The 20,244-nt window shown below is 38.2% G+C and overlaps 1 protein-coding gene across 3 annotated transcripts; it reads left to right on the top strand.

Annotated features, from left to right (window-relative positions):
• Positions 1–1,667: 1,667 nt before the first annotated feature.
• LOC120002047 (protein SHORT ROOT IN SALT MEDIUM 1-like) lies at positions 1,668–12,629 on the top strand. 3 transcript variants are annotated; one of them, XM_038850605.1, is made up of 22 exons: positions 1,668–1,771; positions 1,905–2,009; positions 2,409–2,612; positions 3,620–3,910; positions 4,090–4,190; positions 4,423–5,133; positions 5,237–5,282; positions 6,018–6,110; positions 6,199–6,254; positions 6,536–6,653; positions 7,513–7,724; positions 7,809–7,872; positions 8,205–8,378; positions 9,549–9,579; positions 9,665–10,740; positions 10,839–10,913; positions 11,099–11,173; positions 11,263–11,679; positions 11,783–12,013; positions 12,113–12,154; positions 12,242–12,304; positions 12,386–12,629. In XM_038850605.1, the coding sequence occupies exons 2-22, from the start codon at positions 1,941–1,943 to the stop codon at positions 12,464–12,466; spliced, it is 4,230 nt and encodes a 1,409-aa protein (XP_038706533.1). In that variant the 5' UTR covers positions 1,668–1,771; positions 1,905–1,940; the 3' UTR covers positions 12,467–12,629. The 3 variants fall into 3 exon arrangements, with proteins under 3 accessions (XP_038706533.1, XP_038706532.1, XP_038706531.1); XM_038850604.1 differs by having other exon boundaries at positions 1,674–1,815; XM_038850603.1 differs by lacking the exon at positions 1,668–1,771 and having other exon boundaries at positions 1,823–2,009.
• The last annotated feature ends 7,615 nt before the right edge of the window (positions 12,630–20,244 follow it).

Below are 20,244 nucleotides of genomic sequence, written 5' to 3'. Positions count from 1 at the left end.
ACCTCTTCAATTTGTAGATTGACATATATTCTTGTTGTAGATGTACTTGACAAAGTAGTTTCCCCTTTCAACCACAATTAACAGATTTGAAATGTTTTTGAAGTTTGATTGGCAGTGTACTTAGAATGAATATTGAACTCAAATATTCTCCAGCATGATTCATAAGCAGATATATATCTGCAATGAAGATACATCTTTATCTCGTCCACAACTTCTGAATTTTCAGATACTAAACTGTCACTACTCTGTCTAGTTTCTTGTAGAAGGGCTCTTGTCCTATCGGGTCCTTTGTTAATGTATTTGAATAGATATTTGATTGATCTTGAACGGTTGCACCACTCCATATTTACATGTGCATGATATTTCAACAAGAAGCCCTTATTATATGGAACAACGGATCTGTTGTCAAGCTCCACTCCTTGTTTCGTAATTGATGTGCCGTTGTTGCATCTTTTATAAGTAGTAGAACCATCATCATTAATAATAGCCTTCCTTATCCGATTGGACAAATAGCTCTCTCATTAACAACGATCCAGGCGTGGTTATTTTAGAGTTGACAGAGAGACCGAATAGAATGACAAAAGTTCTTTCAAGGATCGGAGGTCTGCTTCAAACATGGATCTATACCCTTTTGTGGTCTTCTCTTTGATTTACTCTCTAATTCCATGATAATAACGAACTCTGACAGGACAAATGACATATTATTATCAGGGACAAATGTGTGTTGGACTTAATAATTAGTTATCTTTTTTTCCTTGCTTTGATTGGCAAAGGAAATTGCACTTAATATTTAGTTATTTTAATTATTTATCTTTATTTTTATAAATTATTATTTTTTTATTTATTTGACTATTGTTTTGTATATACAACTAAAATGTATAGTAACCCTATACGTAATTTATTACAAAATATTACACATCATATATGTTACATCAAAAGTTGAACCAAACACCGGATCCGTTTGGTAGACAATTTTGACAGTAACAAATATTGTAGGATATATTGTCTATAATATATGTTGGTAAAAAATAGTAACATATATGGTTCATGTAATGTTGGTAGGTGTTTGGTTGTGTTTTTGTTGATTACATATTAGTGTTAAAATTACGTACCAGGGTATTATGCAATCTAGTGGTGTCATATTCACATAAATAGGAAAATACATAACAAATAATTTATGATATTAATAAAAACATTGAAATTAATTTTAAGATTTTTATTTATAATATTAATAATAAAAGTATCATTATCGCGGCGAGGACATAACTTTAATTTACTAATTAATTTTTATTTATAATATTAATAATAAAAGTCCCATTATCTCGGTGAGGACATAACATTAATTTATTAATTTATGATATTAATAATAAAAATTCAATAATATTAATAATAAAAATCCAAATAACTTAAGGACATAATTGAAAAACACACTCAAAATGGTTTGAGAATTGTTCAATTTAGAACAATTTCAAAATGACAATAAAATGGTATTGGAATACTTAAAAATTGTCTAGCAATTCTAACGTAAAATTGTTGCCCAAATTGACTCACTCTCAACCATTCAGATAACATATCTGTTATTAAAATTGTCCAACATTTTTATTGACATATTTTTTTCTTTGAAAATTGTTTACCCAAACTAGGCTTATGTTTTCAATTTGTGGTTTATAGTTGAAGGACAAAAATACTATTCAGCCCCTTTTAATTTATCCTCGTATATGAATAGGGTTTTTGAGTGCCATTGCAATACCATAAAGCTCTCGCAATCACCGTAAGCTTCAGTATCTGCAATCGTTGGAGGCCTTTTGCATTCAGTTACCTACCTAATTCATGATTCAGACTTCAGTCAAAACCTGTTCTTATAGCTAACGATGTCTAATTTACACTTGGATACTTTAATGCAGGTTTGATTTTTGTCCGATTGTTCATGTGTTGGAGAGATGTATTCCTCTCGAGCGAGTAATGCCTATGGGCAATCATATGGCGGCCAATCTGGGTATTCTCAAAACGTGAGTTCTATGTTTAACTTTCCAGGAATTTAATTAATCCGCATGTGGGTTAGGGTTTAGACGTTATTTTTCATGAAATCGCTTTCGAAAGATACACTTTTTGCTTGGTTTGGTTGATATGCTATCTGTGTTCAGAGAAACTATGGTTAAGTTGTTATATTATCCTCGATTTTCTGATTGTGCAGTCTTCTTTTTTTTTTTTTATTACTTCAAGAAACTTGATTTGTTCATCACCAGCTAGATTATAGTCACACACTAGCACATGCTTATTCTTTTCAATACCCTTTTTTATTGCGTCTTTTTATTCCTGTATAGCACTGCCTCTCTGTATGAAGACGCTGGCTTGTGTGCATATTGATTAAAGCTTTTCTTGTGGCGTCTTTATTATTATCTCTGCAGCCGGGGTCTGCATATTCTGGGAGTTCTGTAGTCGGGCCAGATATGGGCTCCCAACATCCCCTGTCTTCTCGGCATCCGTCAATACTAAGCAATTCGCAGGAAGCTGACATTGTTAGGTATCGACCTCATCCTTTATCCGCAGCACACTATGGGGGCCAATATGGATCTGTGTATGGGTCAACTGCTTTGACAACTGCTCAACAGGTCTGCAGAGTTAATTGTTCATTTGACCATTTCTTATTCCTTAGTTTCTATGTATTTTATACAACTTCTGCCTTAACAACATTTTGACCGTTGTACTTTTGCCTTTCTGCTTGGCTTGAGTTTTTTAATGACCTTGTCTAAGGGCCTTTACTCCTGGTGTGCTATGTCCGGGGTCTGTGCTAAAGTTGAGCTGGCAATTAAAATTTGATGCAAAATGAGCACATATTATATGCATATATGTGGTGGCAGAAAATCAATTTTCTCTCTTTCTTCTTTTTACCGGCAGCTTAGAGTTTCTGCCTTCGATGTTGCAAACATATGCTATTTTGGGATTTTTTGTCTAATGGATTTCTGTACAATCCAGTGACGTAAAAGCGAGGAGACCATGAGGTACCTACCAATTTTGTGGGTTAATAAAGTACATGACATGGCCACTAGCCTTGTTGCCTAAAATTTTAAAAGGTTGTGCAACTATCGCAACATATGCTGGAAAGAATCTATTGCAATATGGAACATACCATTTCATAAGAACAACAAAGTTACCTAACATTATTTTTTGCCACTTAATGTTGTTGTGGGGTTACTGACATTTGTACCAATCTGGGCAAATAAAATTGCTAGCACGCATTGTTGATCTAGCATAAAATTCATTAACATATTTGGACTAACTGAATAGTCTTATAGGATGTACTTAATCATGATATAAGTTATTGTTCTCTTTCTCTCAATGCCCTTGGTAACTTAACTACTGACATTGCAATATGCATAAGAAATTCAAGGTATTGCGATAGCAATGTTAAAAAACGTCGTGGTTGCTTAATTTGATTTATTCTCGTACCTAATAAACTAGGGTGCTCACAGTTATTTAGTTTATTGAGCCATTCTGTCTCTTGTGGTGACCGGACTGCTGGCTCCTCTTCCCTTGTTTTACTGCCTTACAAATTTAACAGTTATCTGCTGCCTTATGAACTGCGTCTATAAAACCATTCAAGCCTATGTTTGTGTAGGTTCCTGCAATTAATGCCAAGGGAACTGGTCCATCAGCTTTGGAAGGTCGTGGGTTCTATTCCTCTGCACTGCCTGATTCACCTAAGTTTGCATCTCGTGACTATGTCTCGTCGTCAAGCCATGGATACAGTCACAAAGGTAATCAAATATTTGCAGAGAAGATTTCAGATTATCCTGCAATGGACAGACGGCAGTACAGTGATCGACAAGGTGCTTATATGGTTAGGGACTTGCAAGGAGAACCAACTGGAAGATATATTGATTCTGTTGGTTTATCTACTCAACACCAGGTGTTTTTTTCCTATCCATTTGAAACATTATCTCAGTTCCATTATGTGGCAGTTTTTATTTATTTTTTCTTAAAAAATTTTCTAACTCTTATCTGCTAACTTATTTTTCGAATGGGCTTATTGGCTTATGCTTCAAACTGAAATGGCTTTATATCCATTTGTTTCATTTACGTTAACAGCCAGATATTTATGATCAAATTGATCAAGCGTCACGTCTTCGGCAAGAACATCTGCTAAAATCTCAGTCACTGCAATCTCCTTCTCTTGATGGGAGTGCCAGGTATTTCTTTGCTTTGGTAAAATTTTGTTGTATGATATATTGACGTGTTAAAGTAAATTGGTTTATGTTCTTGTGGTGACTGGTTCTTCCCTGTGAGTGTAGCTATTTTCCCTGTTAATGAGTGGACTGGTCATCCTTTCTTTCTCTATGATAAGTAGGCATTACTTCTTGGTGATAGTTTGAACACAGTATATTCTTCATACTGCACTGAGTAGCAACACATTTCTGGCAGACAAATTGATTATCTTGCAGCGAGGGGTGCTGCTGGTCGTCATTCCGCTCAAGATACTGTATCTTATGGAGGAAGAATGGATGCTGACCCTCACAGTTCATCAATGCTCAATGCCTCTTCATATGATGGGCAGCATGCTCCTTCTATATTGGGGGCAGCACCACGAAGAAATGTGGATGATCTCTTGTATCCACAAAGTTCATCAAATCCAGGTTATGGAGTAAGCTTGCCTCCTGGTAGGGACTATGGCACCGGAAAAGGGCTTCATGGCACATCTCTGGAGTCAGATTACCCGGGTAGTTCGTTGTTGCGTGGTGGTGTTCCAAGGATTGATGAGCAAAGGGATGACAAGGCTACGTATCTTCGAGAATTTGAACGTAGAGAGGAGGAGCGACGTCGGGACCATTTGCGTGAGAGGGAGAAAGAAAGAGAAAGGGAGAAGGAGCGTGAACGCGATCGTGATCGTGAACGTGCACGGGAGCGAGATCGTGAAAGAGATCGAGAACGAGATAGAGAACGGAAAAGAAAACATGATAGGGAACGCATCTTGGAGTTGCGAGAAAAGGAAAGGGAGCGAGAACGCAAACGCGGGATTGAACCTCGACGTGAACGAACTCCACCAAGACCGTCCACGGATCATCGCAGTTCTTCTTTGATAAAGGAGGGGAAATCATTACGACGGGATTCCTTAAGCCATGAAGTTCTGCATAGGTGGATTATGATGTTTCATTTTGCGTCCTAGTCTAGTTGTGAATATATAGCTGCTTATATCTTGAAGCCTTCATAACTAACTTGCTGTTCTGCTATGCTGAAGGCGCCACTCACCTGTTAAAGAAAAAAGGAGAGAATATGTCTGCAAGGTAAAGGAAAAACAATAAGAAGTTGTCATTCAATGATGTACAAACTTTTTTCCTGTCCAATGGTCTACTCTCTATTCTTTGCGGATTTTCGGTTCTGGACTTGAGAGGCTTTGAATTATATGCTTCCTACCATTGCTTCTTGCTCAGACTTTTTGCATTTTACCCAGATTGCCAATGTTCTTTCATCTCTGTTGAGTTTCTGCATTTGGTGAATTTCTCAGCCCCATCTTTGTTGTAATTTCTCCATTTTTGGAACATCCTCCTGCAATATCTTATTTTGGTGGTCTTTAAGCCCTGTTTTCAGTGTTCAACTCCCTGGCTTCTTGTTTCTTCTTTTGTTCGCTTCACCTTATCCTTATTTTCTGTGATTTTGAGCATGTCTCTGATCTTCTGGCAACCTCTACCTATTGTTTTGGTTCCTAGTTGCTTTTATGGATGGTGTTGCTGTGTTGCTACTTGCTCAGAGCTTCTGAATCCATACATCTGAACCTAGCATCTTCTATACGGCACATGGTCTGAAGACGATGTTGGATGATGCGCATTTTCTCTTCTTATTTGAGATTTATCGAACTCTGAAAAAGTTGAAAGCTAGTTCTCTATTGTTTTTTTAATCTTTGAAGGTCTCTTTCATTATTCCTTTGTTATTGATCCATAGTAGTTTGTTTGCAGTGCAACCTTAATAGTCTTTGAGGATTTCGTTCCTGTTTGTAATCAATCAATGATGGTAACTGGCAGGTTCATTCATTCAGTTTGGCAGCTGAGGAAAGGGATTATTTGTCCATTGATAAGCGGTATCCCAGACTTTTCATAGCTCCAGAATTTACCAAAGTAAGAAATCCAGGGAATTTCCATATGCGGTAGTGTTATGTTTTGATAGTTGAATTTCAGTCTTCACCTGATGTTGTATTTATTTTAGGCTGTCATGCATTGGCCAAAGCAGAACCTTAAACTTTCAATCCATACTCCTGTCAGGTCTCTTTCTTTCCGAGGTTTATCTGTTGCTGCCTTTTAGTCTCAATATAATTTTCATTTGTTGACATCTTCAGTGTTGGGTATATTGCTTGCTGCTTTAGTTGTGGCATTTTTTTTTTTCTGTTTCGTTATTACCTTTTGATGCTTCTGCAACTTCAATTTTTTTTTCAACAAATAAAAGTTTGTTAAACATTTCGACCATTATTATAAGGCTATAAGCTATACATCCCCCCACCTTCACAAAATAATCTTACAGCTCCATAACCTATTGAGTGGAACAGTTTTGAACATGATTTTGTTGAAGCCGACAATGTAGCTGAGTTGACAAATCCCTCCAGTGAGCCTTTAGCTGAGGATCGTGTGAAACTGGCTCATGGAAGCACAGTTTGGAATGCAAAGGTAGCCCATTTGTGAACTTTGCTATCTAATTATGCATATTTTATTCGCAGCTTCCATAGAAATTTGATTTTATTGGAACTTATTCATTATGTAGTAGTTAACTTCATGGTTTAGCTATGAAGGGTTGAATTGATTTATTTTCTTCTTGCTAGTGTTGTATTACCTTTTTTTGGAGTCACATACACTATCCAGTTATTTGTTTTTTCTCTCAAATGCTTGATATTTTTATTTATTTTTTATTTTTCTCTGTGTTGGCATCAAAGTAATGGAGTCCTTTCTCTTACGTATTGAAACTCTCCAAGTCCCATTCTAAAGAATTTCTACTGAGAGATCCAAGAGGCTCCACCACAACTAAAATTAGCATATTCTTGGTTTGTTGCGTCCTTAGAGTTGGCGAATCTTAATTGAACTGGAAATCTTTCTTTTGAATAGAAGAATCAGCCCAATTATCGTGCCAAAAACAAATCCCCTCAACCCACCCTTCTTTGAAAGAAGTGAAAGATGGCCACGAGTTCCATAATCCACATTCCTGAATTCCCCTTGAAGAATGAAAGACCTCCGTGGCCTCTTAATTGTAATTGAGAAAGAAGCTGAAAAATGCACTTTTTAGCCCAAGAGTACCATCTCACCCCAAATATGTTCCTCAAGATATAATGAATGAAGTCCCAAATCTCCCAATTAACAAGATCATGAGGTTTCTCCATATCAAGCTTATGTAGCACACCTTTGTGTTTTGATATTTTTCTTTCATGATAATTATTCATGTTTTATTCCTAGTTTTCAAATCTCCTATATATTGATGTTTTATATGCCTTCATACTTTCACTGGGTTAGTGCCTCATTTTTGTCATTGGTTCAGATTATTTTAATGAGTGGACTTAGCAAGAATGCTCTGGAAGCTTTGTCGTCTGAGAGAATCTTTAATGACCGCGTACCCCATATTTGCAATATACTTAGATTTGCTGTCCTTAAAAGGGACCGCTCTTTCATGGCAATTGGTGGTCCATGGAGTTCTGCTGATGGTGGTGACCCATCAGTTGATGATTCTGCTTTAATTCGAACTGCCCTGAGGTTAGTGCTATTCCTTTTAGTAAAATTTTCCTTCCGACCTCGATGCTTTCCTTTACGGGTTTGAAGTAATATTTTTCTTTTTAGATATGCAAAGGATGTCATTCGACTCGATCTGCAATCCTGCCGTCATTGGAATCGTTTTCTTGAGGTATTAATTCATTTTTGGCCTCTCCTTGCTTTTTGCTTATCAGATTTTGGGCTAAAATGTGAACTTGATGCATCATATACTTTTGCCAGCAACTTTCAATATGTATGACTACTTTTCGTTTTTGGAATATTGGATGCAATCTTTGAATTAGTGTGTTAAATAACTATTCTTGTACTTAGCTGTTGTGTTGTTAGATGAGCCACGTGTATTTCTTATTTTGTTAGATTCCTATTATCTGGACTGTACCGAGGAATGTTATACTATTTGGTTGCTGCACATATCTTGACGTCAGAGAGCTAATTGTTAAAATTATCTTAAATTGGCATTTGCAGATACACTATGACAGAGTTGGGAAGGATGGGTTCTTTAGTCATAAAGAGGTCACTGTACTTTTCCTTCCTGATTTGTCTGAATGTCTTCCTTCATGGGATACGTGGCAAGATCAGTGGCTTGCTCATAAGAAGGCTTTTTCTGAAAGAGAGAGAGAACTTCATTTGCAAAAAGAGGTTGCTCTTGTTTCTTGAAATTGATATTCGTTGTTTCTCCTGTCTGCAGCTTTTTGCTAAATTGTCTTATTTTCTTTGAGACTTTGTGTAATTGTAGACGTAAGTAATAGAAAACAAATTTTTTTTTACACGTAAGGACATTGTATGCTGAATGTACAATTTCATTTGCCTAAAAAATTCTTCTGTATTCCTAGTGTGGACGAAATAATTCTTGGTGCAAGATAGTTGCTGGTCATAGCCCTGTGCTGCTCTCTCGAAATGTATGCAGCAAAATGGAGATCTTAGATCTGCGCGATTAAAATTTTTTGTTATACTGGTCAGAAGTGGTACCTTGCACCTATTTTATTTTACGTTTTTGTCCATAATATAGAACTATGATAACTGACAATGTGCTGTGCTGTGTTCACTTGACATCTCCCAGTCTCACTATGTGTTCTTCTCATGCACTACTTCCTCATTCCATCTTCATTTTATGCACGTAATGCTTACAAAGCAGCACAGCATGCTTCGGCAATGTTACTTAAACCAGATATAAATCGTATCTGCCTGTATTTAAGCATTTCAATTGGGATTCAAGTTGATAATATCCATCAGATTCTCGTCTTAATGTTGTATGATATGGTTTTCTGGATAGATTTCTATCTGAACTTTTTAATCTAGGTATGTATGATGTGGTTTGCTGTCAAATTTCTAACAAGGATGATTATCAGTCTTCTGTACAACCTTAACCAGCTGTTAATTCTCTTACGACATGCACTTCTGCAGCTGCTACCACTCTATCCTTCATTTCCAAATTATTTTTCGTGATGGGATCTTGAATTCTATAATTTGTAATTGTTTGTTTCTTTCTATTCCTGTCTCCATTTGATGGATAAGGTTAAAACTGGGAAAAAAAACTATGAAGTAGCTTATGATGTGCCACCTGCAATAAGTAATTCGATTATCTTAGCAAAATTTATGTATGCCTATTTACTATACTCACCTTTTTTATTACTCTTACTTTTCTCATACATTGATCAGGTCAACGCATAATGAACCAATATGAGTAGAAAGTAGTGTCTGTTTGCTGCATTTTATTGTGCTCTCTTTCTTTCTTCCCTCTTCAGCATAAAGTGGTGTATAATTGACGTGTCATTTAGATTTAAACTAACATAATTTATGCTCCCTCAGAAAATTCAAGAGAGAAAGGAAAGGCTTAAAGGTAAGTGGAGTATGCAAATATTTTTTTAAATTATTTTCATTTGTTATGCATTGACACGGGTAGCTGCTTTCCACCTTTAACTCAGGCGTGAACAAATCAGACAAAAACAGTGAGTCAGCATCTTCTGGAGAGGCAGTGGAAGTCAACAAGGCAAAAGAAGGGAATTCGATGAAAGGTATTGCAGGTGAGGGACAATGTGATGAACATGAAAAGAAGTATGGAACAAAGGATGGGGGCATGAACGAAGGAGGCAAGATTGTTGAGAAGGAACAGGGAGAAGCAGGTGCTCAGACAGCTGGCAGTGCAAAGCCTGGAAAAAAGAAGATTATAAGGAAGATTGTCAAGCACAAGGTTGCCGGTAAAAAACTTGAGAATACTGGTGGCAAAAAGGACTCCTTAGATGAGAAGGATGTTGGAGAAAAAGATGCACAACTGGAGACCTCGAGTGAACAGAATAAATCTTCAGCTAAACCTGGTGAGATTAGCACTTTTGTAAGGAGAAAAGTTACAAAAAAGGTTACTGTGTGTAGTATTGCCGAAGAAACAGATAAGGATGTGCAGCCTGAGATAAAAGCCACCAATGATGCTGACTGCTCTGAAGACAAACCAAAGGATAAATCTGATCCTGGAAGCACTTCAATTGTGAAAGATGCTACTACAAAAACAACCATAAAGAAGAAAATTATTAAGAGGGCACCCAAGAAAAAAGCAACTGGTGTAGAGCCAAGCGATACTGAACCAGTTGAAAAGCATGCTGCAGATGCAGTAGAAGATGCAAGTGAAGTCAAGAAATCCACCAAGAAAGTAGTTTCTAAAAAGAAAAAAGCAGCAGTTGCTGACAAGAAAGATAATGTGTCCATTTCATGTAAGACTACTGTTGTGGCTGAAAAGGAGGATAAGATGTCTGCAGAGGAAAGTGATATAAAAAATGGCTCGGGGGCTGTAGTTGAGATGGAGGCTGAGAAGAAGAAAACTACTCTGAAGGTTGATCAAGTTGGCAATAGAGGAAAGCCAAAAGACAAGAAAGAAAAAAAGGACATGGATGGGAACGATGAGTCTAGAAGCAAGTCTGGTAAAGAAGTGAAAGGAAAGAGAAAACTTGAAGAACTTCCCCGTCACCCTGGGTTGATATTACAAACAAAAGGGAGCAATGACTCTAAGGTATGTGCAACAAGTTCTATTAAGATTATTATTATTATGCATGAATAGTCGCTTAATATCTTTCCTATTCTTATCTAATGGTGTTTTCTTTACAACAGCTGCGTTCATTATCATTGTCATTGGATTCCTTATTGGAATACACTGATAAGGACATTGAGGAATCAACATTTGAGGTTTGCTTTTCTCATCCAGTTGTGTTCATGTCTGCTGTTCCATGTAGTGTGCCTGTTTGCCTTCAACTAGCAACTCTTTCTATATGTTCTTTCAACAGAATTCTTCAGTCTTCACACTACTTTGTGCAAAAATGCCAGATTAATAGCTTCATTGCTAATGGTTGCGTTGGTTTAACATTCTGCAGCTTTCATTATTTGCGGAATCAATTTGTGAAATGCTTCAATATCAAATGGGCTCTCGAATTTTACTGTTTCTGCAGGTTGGTTTATAATGTCTCTTCATCTATATTCGTATGTAACACTTTTTTTCATTGGTCCATTTATATCAAGTGCTGGATTTTACATGTAGAACTTGCGAAAAAGGTTTGTGATGAAAAGAAATCAACGCAAGAGGCTACGGGAAGAAAAGCACGAGGACAAAAATGACAAGAAATCACCATCGAAGCTTCTGAAAACCAATGAACTTCCTGTGAAAAGCAAACCAATTAATTCTGGAATGTCAAATGCAGCTCAACCAGATGATGAAAAAGCTGCAGCTCAACCAGGTGATGAAACAGCTGCAGCTCAATCAGGTGATGAAAAAGCTGCAGCTCAACCTGATGATGCCAAAATTATGGCTGATGAGGGTAGATCTGCAGAGCTTATTGAAGATACAAAACTGGAATATGAATCTGATGTTGAGGAGGACCCAGAGGAAGATCCAGAGGAATATCCTGAAGAATATGATGAGGTGGAGGATCCAAATGGTGGATCTGATTCTAACGAGGTAAGAATACTCTTTCTTGTAAATTTGTACAAGCTTTTTAATGCAGAAGAGGACATTTTGGGTACTGATAGTGTTTTTACCTCTGTTTTTCCTTTCTTAACAGATGAACTTAGGAGAAGGGAAGACTGAGGAGGATGCTGAGCTTGAAAAGGTGAAAGTGAATAAAAATGATGATCCCAGACAATCTGCCAAGGAAATTATTGATATGGAAGTTGACCAGGCAATACCCAAGTTTGATGTGGATTCACCTGATAAAGTAGAGTCCAAGGTGGAGTCAGAGAAGAAAGAGCCTCTGACAAGGAAGGTGGCCGTGGTTGATAAAGAGCTATTGCAGGTATGTTTTTCGGAACGTCTTGTTTCTTTTTGTGATTATTATTAATGGGAAAACATTCTTTTGTTGTTATCAATAACCAACTCTTTTTTTCTCAAACAGGCATTTAGGTTCTTTGACCGGAATCAAGTAGGCTACCTAAGAGTAAGTTGAACTTTTTTTTAAATTCCCTAGTTGAATATTATCATATCATGTGATAGACTTAGTGAGGAGTATTTCTTTTGTTTTCAGGTCGAGGACTTGAGGTTGATTATCCACAACTTGGGGAAATTTCTCTCGCACAGGGATGTCAAGGTGAGACCAGCCTTTTGTCCCGCATTTACTGCTCTGAATTCTAGCTTTTTTGGTTTTACCAACAGTTTATTCCTGCTCCAGGAACTTGTGCAAAGTGCGTTGTTGGAGAGCAATACCGGAAGGGATGACCGCGTTCTCTACAATAAACTCTTGAGGATGTGATGTTTTAGAATGGAGTGTTTCTGGGTTTTAGTCTGCTTGAAGACTTGGTAAAGCCCTTGAATTTCTTTTTTTTTGTAACCTTAAAGAGGTGAAAAAAAAATGTTTGTTCACACATTTCATCCATCGAAATTGAGAATTTGGCAAGCAGGGCAACGTTTCCATATGCAGAGTACTTGAAGTTAGGCGACCGTGCATTTGATGCAGGGAAGCTTGATAAAATTCCTAAATTCCCAAAATCAAATCAGGACAATTTTAATAAAATTAACAAATGTAGGGGAGAAAAGCGGTAACCTCATTTGCATTTGTTTCTGTGGATTAATTTTTTGTCCCTACATATCTAGTTGGCATGTTTAAGGGCAAAAGGGTATTTTTCATCCCTTAATTATTGGTTGGGTTTCATTTGCGTCCTATAGTTTTTTTTTTTTTCTCTCCCTTTTTTGTCCCTTAATTATGGGAAAGTATCCCGTTTGTTCATCGAATAAATCCGGCGATGAAAAAATCTTATGTGGCATCCTATTGTTCGTCAAATAAGATTTCTCTAGTGCGCCGCATAGGTGTCACGCAAACATTTCTCAACTCTAATCTCACTTGAAGGACAAAAATGACACTTTTCAATAGTTGAGGAACGAAAATGAGAGAAAAAAAAAGCTTAGGGACGAAAATGATACTCGTTCCATAATTAGGGGACGAAAAGTACATTTTTGTCCATGTTTAAGTGTCTATTATGGATACTTGTGGACAAATTGTCTAACAAAGTTTAGTATTTTCGTAAATCAAATCAATTTTTTTTTAAATTTGATGGGAAGTAGACTCTTCACTCTCTTCCCTTGCTTTAAAAGGTTTCACCTTTATAAATTTTCGAGACTACTACCAATCTCCAGTAAAGCTTCTCGATGGCTTCCTCATCACCATTTAATAGTAGTGTCGTCGTTTTCCTCATCACTAGATCTACGGTGTCTTATGTAGAAGATGAAGAGAGAGAGATTGTAGATGGAGAGTGGTTGGAGAGAGAGAAGGAGAGAAGTGAGAGAAGCGTTACATTTTTTTGGAACCTGCTTCGCAAGCCAGTCCAAATATATTTATGATTTTCGTCTTTGTTTGAAATTGCCATGTAAGAGTCCTATATGTCATGCCACTTATATTTATGGACATTTATGGATGTTTGGTTAAGTATGATAAGTATTACTGTTGTCACCTAAATGTGGACCAAGGTGGTGATGATTTGCGGGTGTGCCAAGGATTATAGTTTCCTACACTAATGTGAATGAAATGCACCGAACGTAAATATGACTTCTATTTAGACGATTGAGTGAACTATCTTGGAACCTCAATAGTTCTAGGTTCCCCAACTCCACTGAAGTGCGCTTCATTGAGATTGAAATGAAGAAACAAAAACAGATACCAAGAACAATTTACACAACGATGGTTGGTATTGAAACTTGATTGGAAATAAATACAAGAAAATTTGGAATGAACGACATAGCTTGGAATTGACAAGGATTTGTAAAATGTAATTGAAATGCTAGAATGCTAGGAAGCTTGGAAGTTGAAATTGCCTTTGAGCTTGAGTAGTTTGTTTGTTTGATTGGTTGTGTGTGTGTCCTCCGTCTGTCTACCATCTTATATATCTTCTGTCTTTGCACGAAAATCTCCTTTATAAACCATGATTTCTCTGCAGTTATCCTTGATTCACGCCATCTTCTGTCAGTTTGAAACCATTACCACATTACCACCTCTTCATGTTTGTTTTCCCTTAAATCTTTCACAAGCTGCCACCTGGACCGTCTTGTTATAACTGTCACCATTTCTTCCTCTTTTCATGGACCATTCTCAGCATAACTCTACCTGGCAGTTACTCATCAAATGGGATTCTCTTCTTCAATAATATGGGCTTATGGGTCATAACAATCCAAACCATAATAGGTAGCACAATGGGCCTTGCACATATTCTTAGCCCATTTGGCCCAACATATTTTTGGTGCCAATAATTGCCCCCCCAGCTTGAATTTCAACAGTTCAAAGTTGGATTTCAAGCTGATTTTTCGACCATTCTCAACAATTCTTCAAATATCAATTACTATCAAATAAAATCCATCTAAAATTCAAACTCTTCACTTACCTCATTTAATTTGATCAGCTACTGCTTCTAGGGCTTCTCCCACTCTCGCACGCCTTTCCATTCCAACAGTAGTTTGAGAAAGCTCTCACATTTTCTTTTGTGTGGCCTGTGGCCATCTAATATTTTTATTCATAATATACGGCCACTAAGTCCAGCTCATGGTTGCGGCTAAATAGTCTGCTTTTACATTCTTTATGCCATTACAGATGTAGATTTCCAAACGCTTGGGAAATATGGCTTTAAGTATTCGCCATTGATAAATCTCTTATGTGGTTGACCATCTAGGTCTGCCAACCAGTATGCATTGCCTTTGAGGATTCTATGGACTTTGAAAGGTCCTTCCCAGTTTGGAGAGCATTTGCCTAGCTCTCTGTCTTTAATTCCTGGCGGTAGGATTACCTTCCACACCATTTGGCCTTCATGGAACACTTTATTCTTCACTTTCTTGTGGTAGGCCTTTGCTATCTTCTTCTTTTGGACAATCATCCTGTTCAAAGCCTCCATTCTGCTTTCATCCAACTGTTCCAGCTCCATGTTCATGGCTTCTGAATATTCTCCAGCAGATAGACCATGTTGTTTCATGACCCTCAAAGATGGAACTACCAACTCCATAGATAGTATTGCATCATGCCCATAAGTGAGAGCAAAAGGACTAGTTGTAGTAGTTGTTCTTTTGGATATGCGGTAAGCCCATAATGTCTCTTGTAGTATTTTGTGCCATGCTCTAGGATTATCCTCAATAGTTTTCTGCAAAATAGAAATGATTACCTTATTTGAAGCTTCTACTTGTCCATTGGCCTGAGCGTAGTATGGAGTAGATGTAAGCAATTTGATTCCATAATCTTCTAGAAATGCTTTGACCCCCCCTCCAGTGAACATTGTCCCTTGGTCAGTTGTAATGGTTTCTGGAATGCCAAATCTGAAAATGAGGTGTTCTTTGATGAAATCTACTACCTCTGTTTGCTCAACCTTTTTCAGTGGTATTGCCTCTACCCATTCTGTGAAATAATCAGTAGCCACCAGAATAAAATGATGGCCTTTAGATGAGGCAGGAAAAATCTTTCCAATGATATCAAGTGCCCACACTCTGAATGGCCATGGTTTAATGATAGGCTGTATGTTTGCTGCTGGTGCTTTTTGAATGTTGCCAAACTTTTGGCATTGTTGACAGCCTTTTGCATATTTAATGCAATCTTTCAGGATGGTCGGCCAATAATAGCCGTGTCTTCTTATCAACCATCTCATCTTTTGACCGGTTTGATGTGCACCACAGATACCTTCATATACATATTGCATTATTTTCATACTTTCAATAAAACTAGGGCAGCGAAGTAACAAACCATCAGATCCTTTTCTGAAGAGTTCCCCCTCGATCATTACATAACTCTGTGCCATCACTTTGATCTTTCTGGATGCTGGATCATTGGGATATGATAGATGGTTAATGATATCTCTCATCCAGTCTTCCATTTGATTGTCAAGAGCTAGACAGACATTCAACTGCCATGCCTCTTTCTCTGATAGATGGATGAGATCGTCTTTCCATCATGATGATTTGTTGTACCAGAATGGAGTATTAAACCAGAAGCTAATTGGGCCAATCCGTTGGCCTCATGATTTTGTTCTCGTGGAATGTACTTCAACTCCACCTCCTGGAAATCATCAAGCAATTGTAAGGTTGTACTATAGTATGGCGTCAATGTGAAACTAGCACATTTGTATTCTCTAGCCAATTGTTTTAGCACCAATTGAGAATCTCCAACCACCAGAATATTCTTGGCTTTTAGTTCAAGCAAAATCTCCAAACCAATGATCAGTGCTTCATATTCTGCCTGGTTGTTAGTACAATCAAAATCCAAATTAAAAGCTAAGGTGGTTTTTGTACCTCTTGGGGATTGAATGACTACCCCAGCTCTAGCAGCCATCTCTATACTAGACCCATCGAATTTTAGCACCCATTCACCTTCATCTCCAAGGTTTGGTGTAGTGTGTGCATCTATCATGCCTTGTAAGGTCTCAGGAATTTCCAGACATGGGTGGTCAGCAAGGAAATCAGCAAGTGCTTGCCCTTTGACTGCCTGTTGTGGTCTCCATTTGAGGTTGAATTCTGTCAAGGCCAATGACCATCGACCTATCCTTCCTGTTAGCAATGGCTTGGTCAGCATGTGCTTGATCAAATCCATCTTTGAGATCACGTACACCTTAGTTTGAAGCAAGTAGTGCCTCAACTTGGTACATGCAAAATATAATGCAAGGCAGAGCTTCTCCACCGTAGAATATCGTCCTTCAGTATCTGTCAGCAATCTGCTCAGGTAGTAGACTGCTCTTTCTCTTCCAACATCATCATCCTAGGCTAGTAGGCACCCAATGGAATCGTCAGTAGCTGATATATACAACTTCAGTGGTTTATGCCTGGTAGGTGGCATGAGGACTGGAGGCTTGCTTAGGTAGGCCTTGATGGTTTGAAAGGCCTCTTCATGTTTTGACTCCCATCTGAATGCCTCCTCCTTCTTTAACTTCAACAATTCTGAGAATACCTTGGTCTTACCTGCAAGATTTGAAATAAATCTTCTTAGGTAATTTACCTGACCGAGGAAGCTTTGGAGCTGTTGTTTGTTCTTCGGTGGTTGAGCTTGGCGTATTGCTTTGGCTTTGTTTTGGTCAACCTCCATGCCTCTCTGATGGACTAAAAATCCCAAAAAGTTTCCAGCTTTAACTCCAAATGCACATTTCAAAGGATTATGCTTTAGTTGGTACTGCCTCATCCTTTCAAATGCATGTCTAAGATCGGCCACATGATCATTGGCCTTAACTGACTTGACAATGATATCATCAATATAAACTTCCAGTTTTCTGCCTATCATATCATGGAAGATAGCATTCATTGCCCGTTGGTAGGTTGCTCCAACATTTTTTAGGCCAAAGGGCATCACTACCCATTCCTATGTCCCTAATGCTCCTGGACATCTAAATGTCGTTTTTGAAACATCTTCTTCTGCGATAAATATCTGGTTGTACCTAGAGTAACCATCCATCATAGATAGTAACTCGTGTTGAGACACACTATCTATCAGCATATCAGCAATTGGCATAATATACACATCTTTAGGTGTAGCAGAGTTTAAGTCACAAAAATCAACACAGATATGAATTTTGCCATTTTTCTTAACTATCGGTACAATATTGGATAACCATTCAGCATACCTGGTTGGCCGTATGAAGCCGGCCTTAACCAACTTCTGTATTTCTTCTTTGACACGCAACTCCGCTTCTGAAGACATTCTTCTAGATGGTTGCTGGTATGGTTTGTATCCTGGCTTGATAGGCAGTCTATGTTCTACCACCTTTCTATTCAATCCTGGCATTTCCTGATAATCCCAAGCAAAACAATCACAAAACTCGTGAAGTAAAGCTATTAGTTTTACCTTGATAGATGGATCCAAAGTAGAACTTATGTAAGTAACTCTGGACTCTTCTTGCCCCCCCAAGTTCACTTCTTCCAAAGGATCTTGGGTTTCAGCCTGCAAATCATCTAGTTTGGCCGGTGCTATTTGTAAATCATTCCAATTCAACTCCTCTTTATTGTTAGTGGCTAAACAACCATCATATTCTATTATCATCTCTTTTTCACTAATTTCTTCTATTACAACTTTATCAATGGCAGCTTGTACTATAATTTTATTTATTGCAGCCACCACTATCTTCTCTTCATCCTTCGACCATGTCATGGAACTTCTTCAATGATTGGTTTTGAACTCCTCGGCCTGTAAGGAACAATGACCGTTGGTTGCAATAATTGTTCTACAATTTTCTGTGTCTCTTCCTTCTTGGTTCCGAATCGGATTGGTCCACATTGGGCATGGTTATAGCGAGCTTCCACCTGATCTGATGTAGTCTTGAATGGTTGGTTGTCCGCCCAAATGATTTCCACATCATTTCCTCTCCAGCATACCAAGAGCTGATGTAGTGAAGATGGAATGCACCAATTGGAATGAATCCAATCTTTTCCCAATAAAGCTTGATATTTGGCCTGACTGCCAATGACAAAGAAAGCAGTCATGGACGATATTTGCCCGACAGTCAACTCCACTAGCAGTATACCAACTGCCTTAGTAACTTCCCCTGTAAAACCTGCCATAGTCACGTCAGTTGGAATTAAATCATCTTCTTTCTTATCCAGCAGCCTCAGAACCGATCGTGGGATGGTATTGACCGCAGAGCCATTGTCCACCAAGACTCTGTCAATTGGCCTGCCATTTATCTGTTCTCTGACATACAATGGCTTGATGTGCTGTGACATTTGGATTGAAGGTTTCTCCAAGATAACCCTTTTGGGGGTCTCTTCATCCACTATCTACACCGTCACTGAACTGAAAGGTTGATCACTCTTTGCTAGCAGGTCAAGCTTTAGCATTTGATTTTCTTTTATGCACTTCTTAGCCTGCCAAGCAGCTGGCAAAACTAAAGTAGTAGTAGAACATTCATATGGTACCTGAATTGTTCCTACCATGAATTCCTTTGTAGGCGGTTGATCTTTTTTCACTTGGTGGTTGTCCTCTTGCTTCTTTTCTTTGCGAACCCATGTCCAATTTCTATGTTGAATCACTAGAGACTTGTAATCGCTCCTTATATATGCAGCATATTGTCTTTGCTTTCTCCTCAACTGAGTTCTGGTTAGAGGTGCTAGAAACTTCTTATGTTTCACCAACTGCCATCTGTTGGTAACGGTGCTAGCTGGTGGTTGCACAGAGCGCGGTTTCCATCCCTTCTTCTCCTTGTGAACCTGAGAATGATGAGCTTTTGGTTCCCATACCTGAGATTTTTCTTCAATTTCCTTTTCAGCTCCAGGTAGTCACAAAGATCTACATCAATTGCATGCATTGTGGTTGCCACCGGAGGAAATGGATCTTCATCTACCAGCATGGACTCCTTATCAGGAAATCGTAGGACACATTTGTTTATTTTCTCCTGAATCATGTTCTTCAGAGTCCAGCAATTGTTGGTGGTATGAGACCATAGGTCATGGTACTTGCAATACTCCTCCCTTTTCATATCTTCCTGAGATGATATTTTGTGTCCAGCTAGAAACGTAAGAAACGTTTCCTGCCATAGAAAATCAAAAATCTCCTTCGTTTTGGTCACATCAAAAGTATAATTGATGTTACCACCCATAGGCTGCTTCTTTACTGGCTCAGTTACCTTCGGTTTGGATAATACGGGACAAACCCACACTTTCTTTTCTGAAGTCACCTCCGCAGCAGCCATCTCCATCTCCTGATAGTAAGTTCCCATAGAAGATTTCTTTCTCCCACTTTCTTCTTTCAACAATTCTTCATACTCTGCCACTTTTGCTGCCATTTCATAAAAATCATAAAATTCCATACCTTGGAACTTTTTGCGCAATTTAATATCCAATCCTCACTGGGCCATCTTGACAAATCCTAACTCAGGCAGATAGATGCGGCATCTATTCCTCAGCTTTTTAAAACGAGCAATATAAGCATTGGTGGTTTCTCCTGCCTTCTGCACCAATCTGGATAGCTCAGCCACAGACACCTCTGGTTCAGCTCTAAAGAACTGGGTATGAAATGACCGTTCCATCTCCCACCATGTGCTGATGGAATTCCTTGGTAATGTGGAATACCAAGTAAAAGCAGCT

The sequence above is a fragment of the Tripterygium wilfordii genome, chromosome 7 (assembly GCF_013401445.1).
Source record: "Tripterygium wilfordii isolate XIE 37 chromosome 7, ASM1340144v1, whole genome shotgun sequence".
NCBI lineage: Eukaryota > Viridiplantae > Streptophyta > Magnoliopsida > Celastrales > Celastraceae > Tripterygium > Tripterygium wilfordii.
The sequence above is the reverse complement of the archived record's forward strand: the minus strand, read 5'-3'. Positions and strand labels throughout refer to the sequence as shown.

Excerpts from the sequence above, each read along its gene's own strand:
- LOC120002047 (XM_038850605.1), top strand. The coding sequence starts at position 1,941 with ATGTATTCCTCTCGAGCGAGTAATGCCTATGGGCAATCATATGGCGGC. Across the intron at positions 6,111-6,198 it reads TAGCTCCAGAATTTACCAAA|GCTGTCATGCATTGGCCAAA; the intron begins GTAAGAAATCCA and ends TATTTATTTTAG. Across the intron at positions 9,580-9,664 it reads GAGAAAGGAAAGGCTTAAAG|GCGTGAACAAATCAGACAAA; the intron begins GTAAGTGGAGTA and ends CCTTTAACTCAG.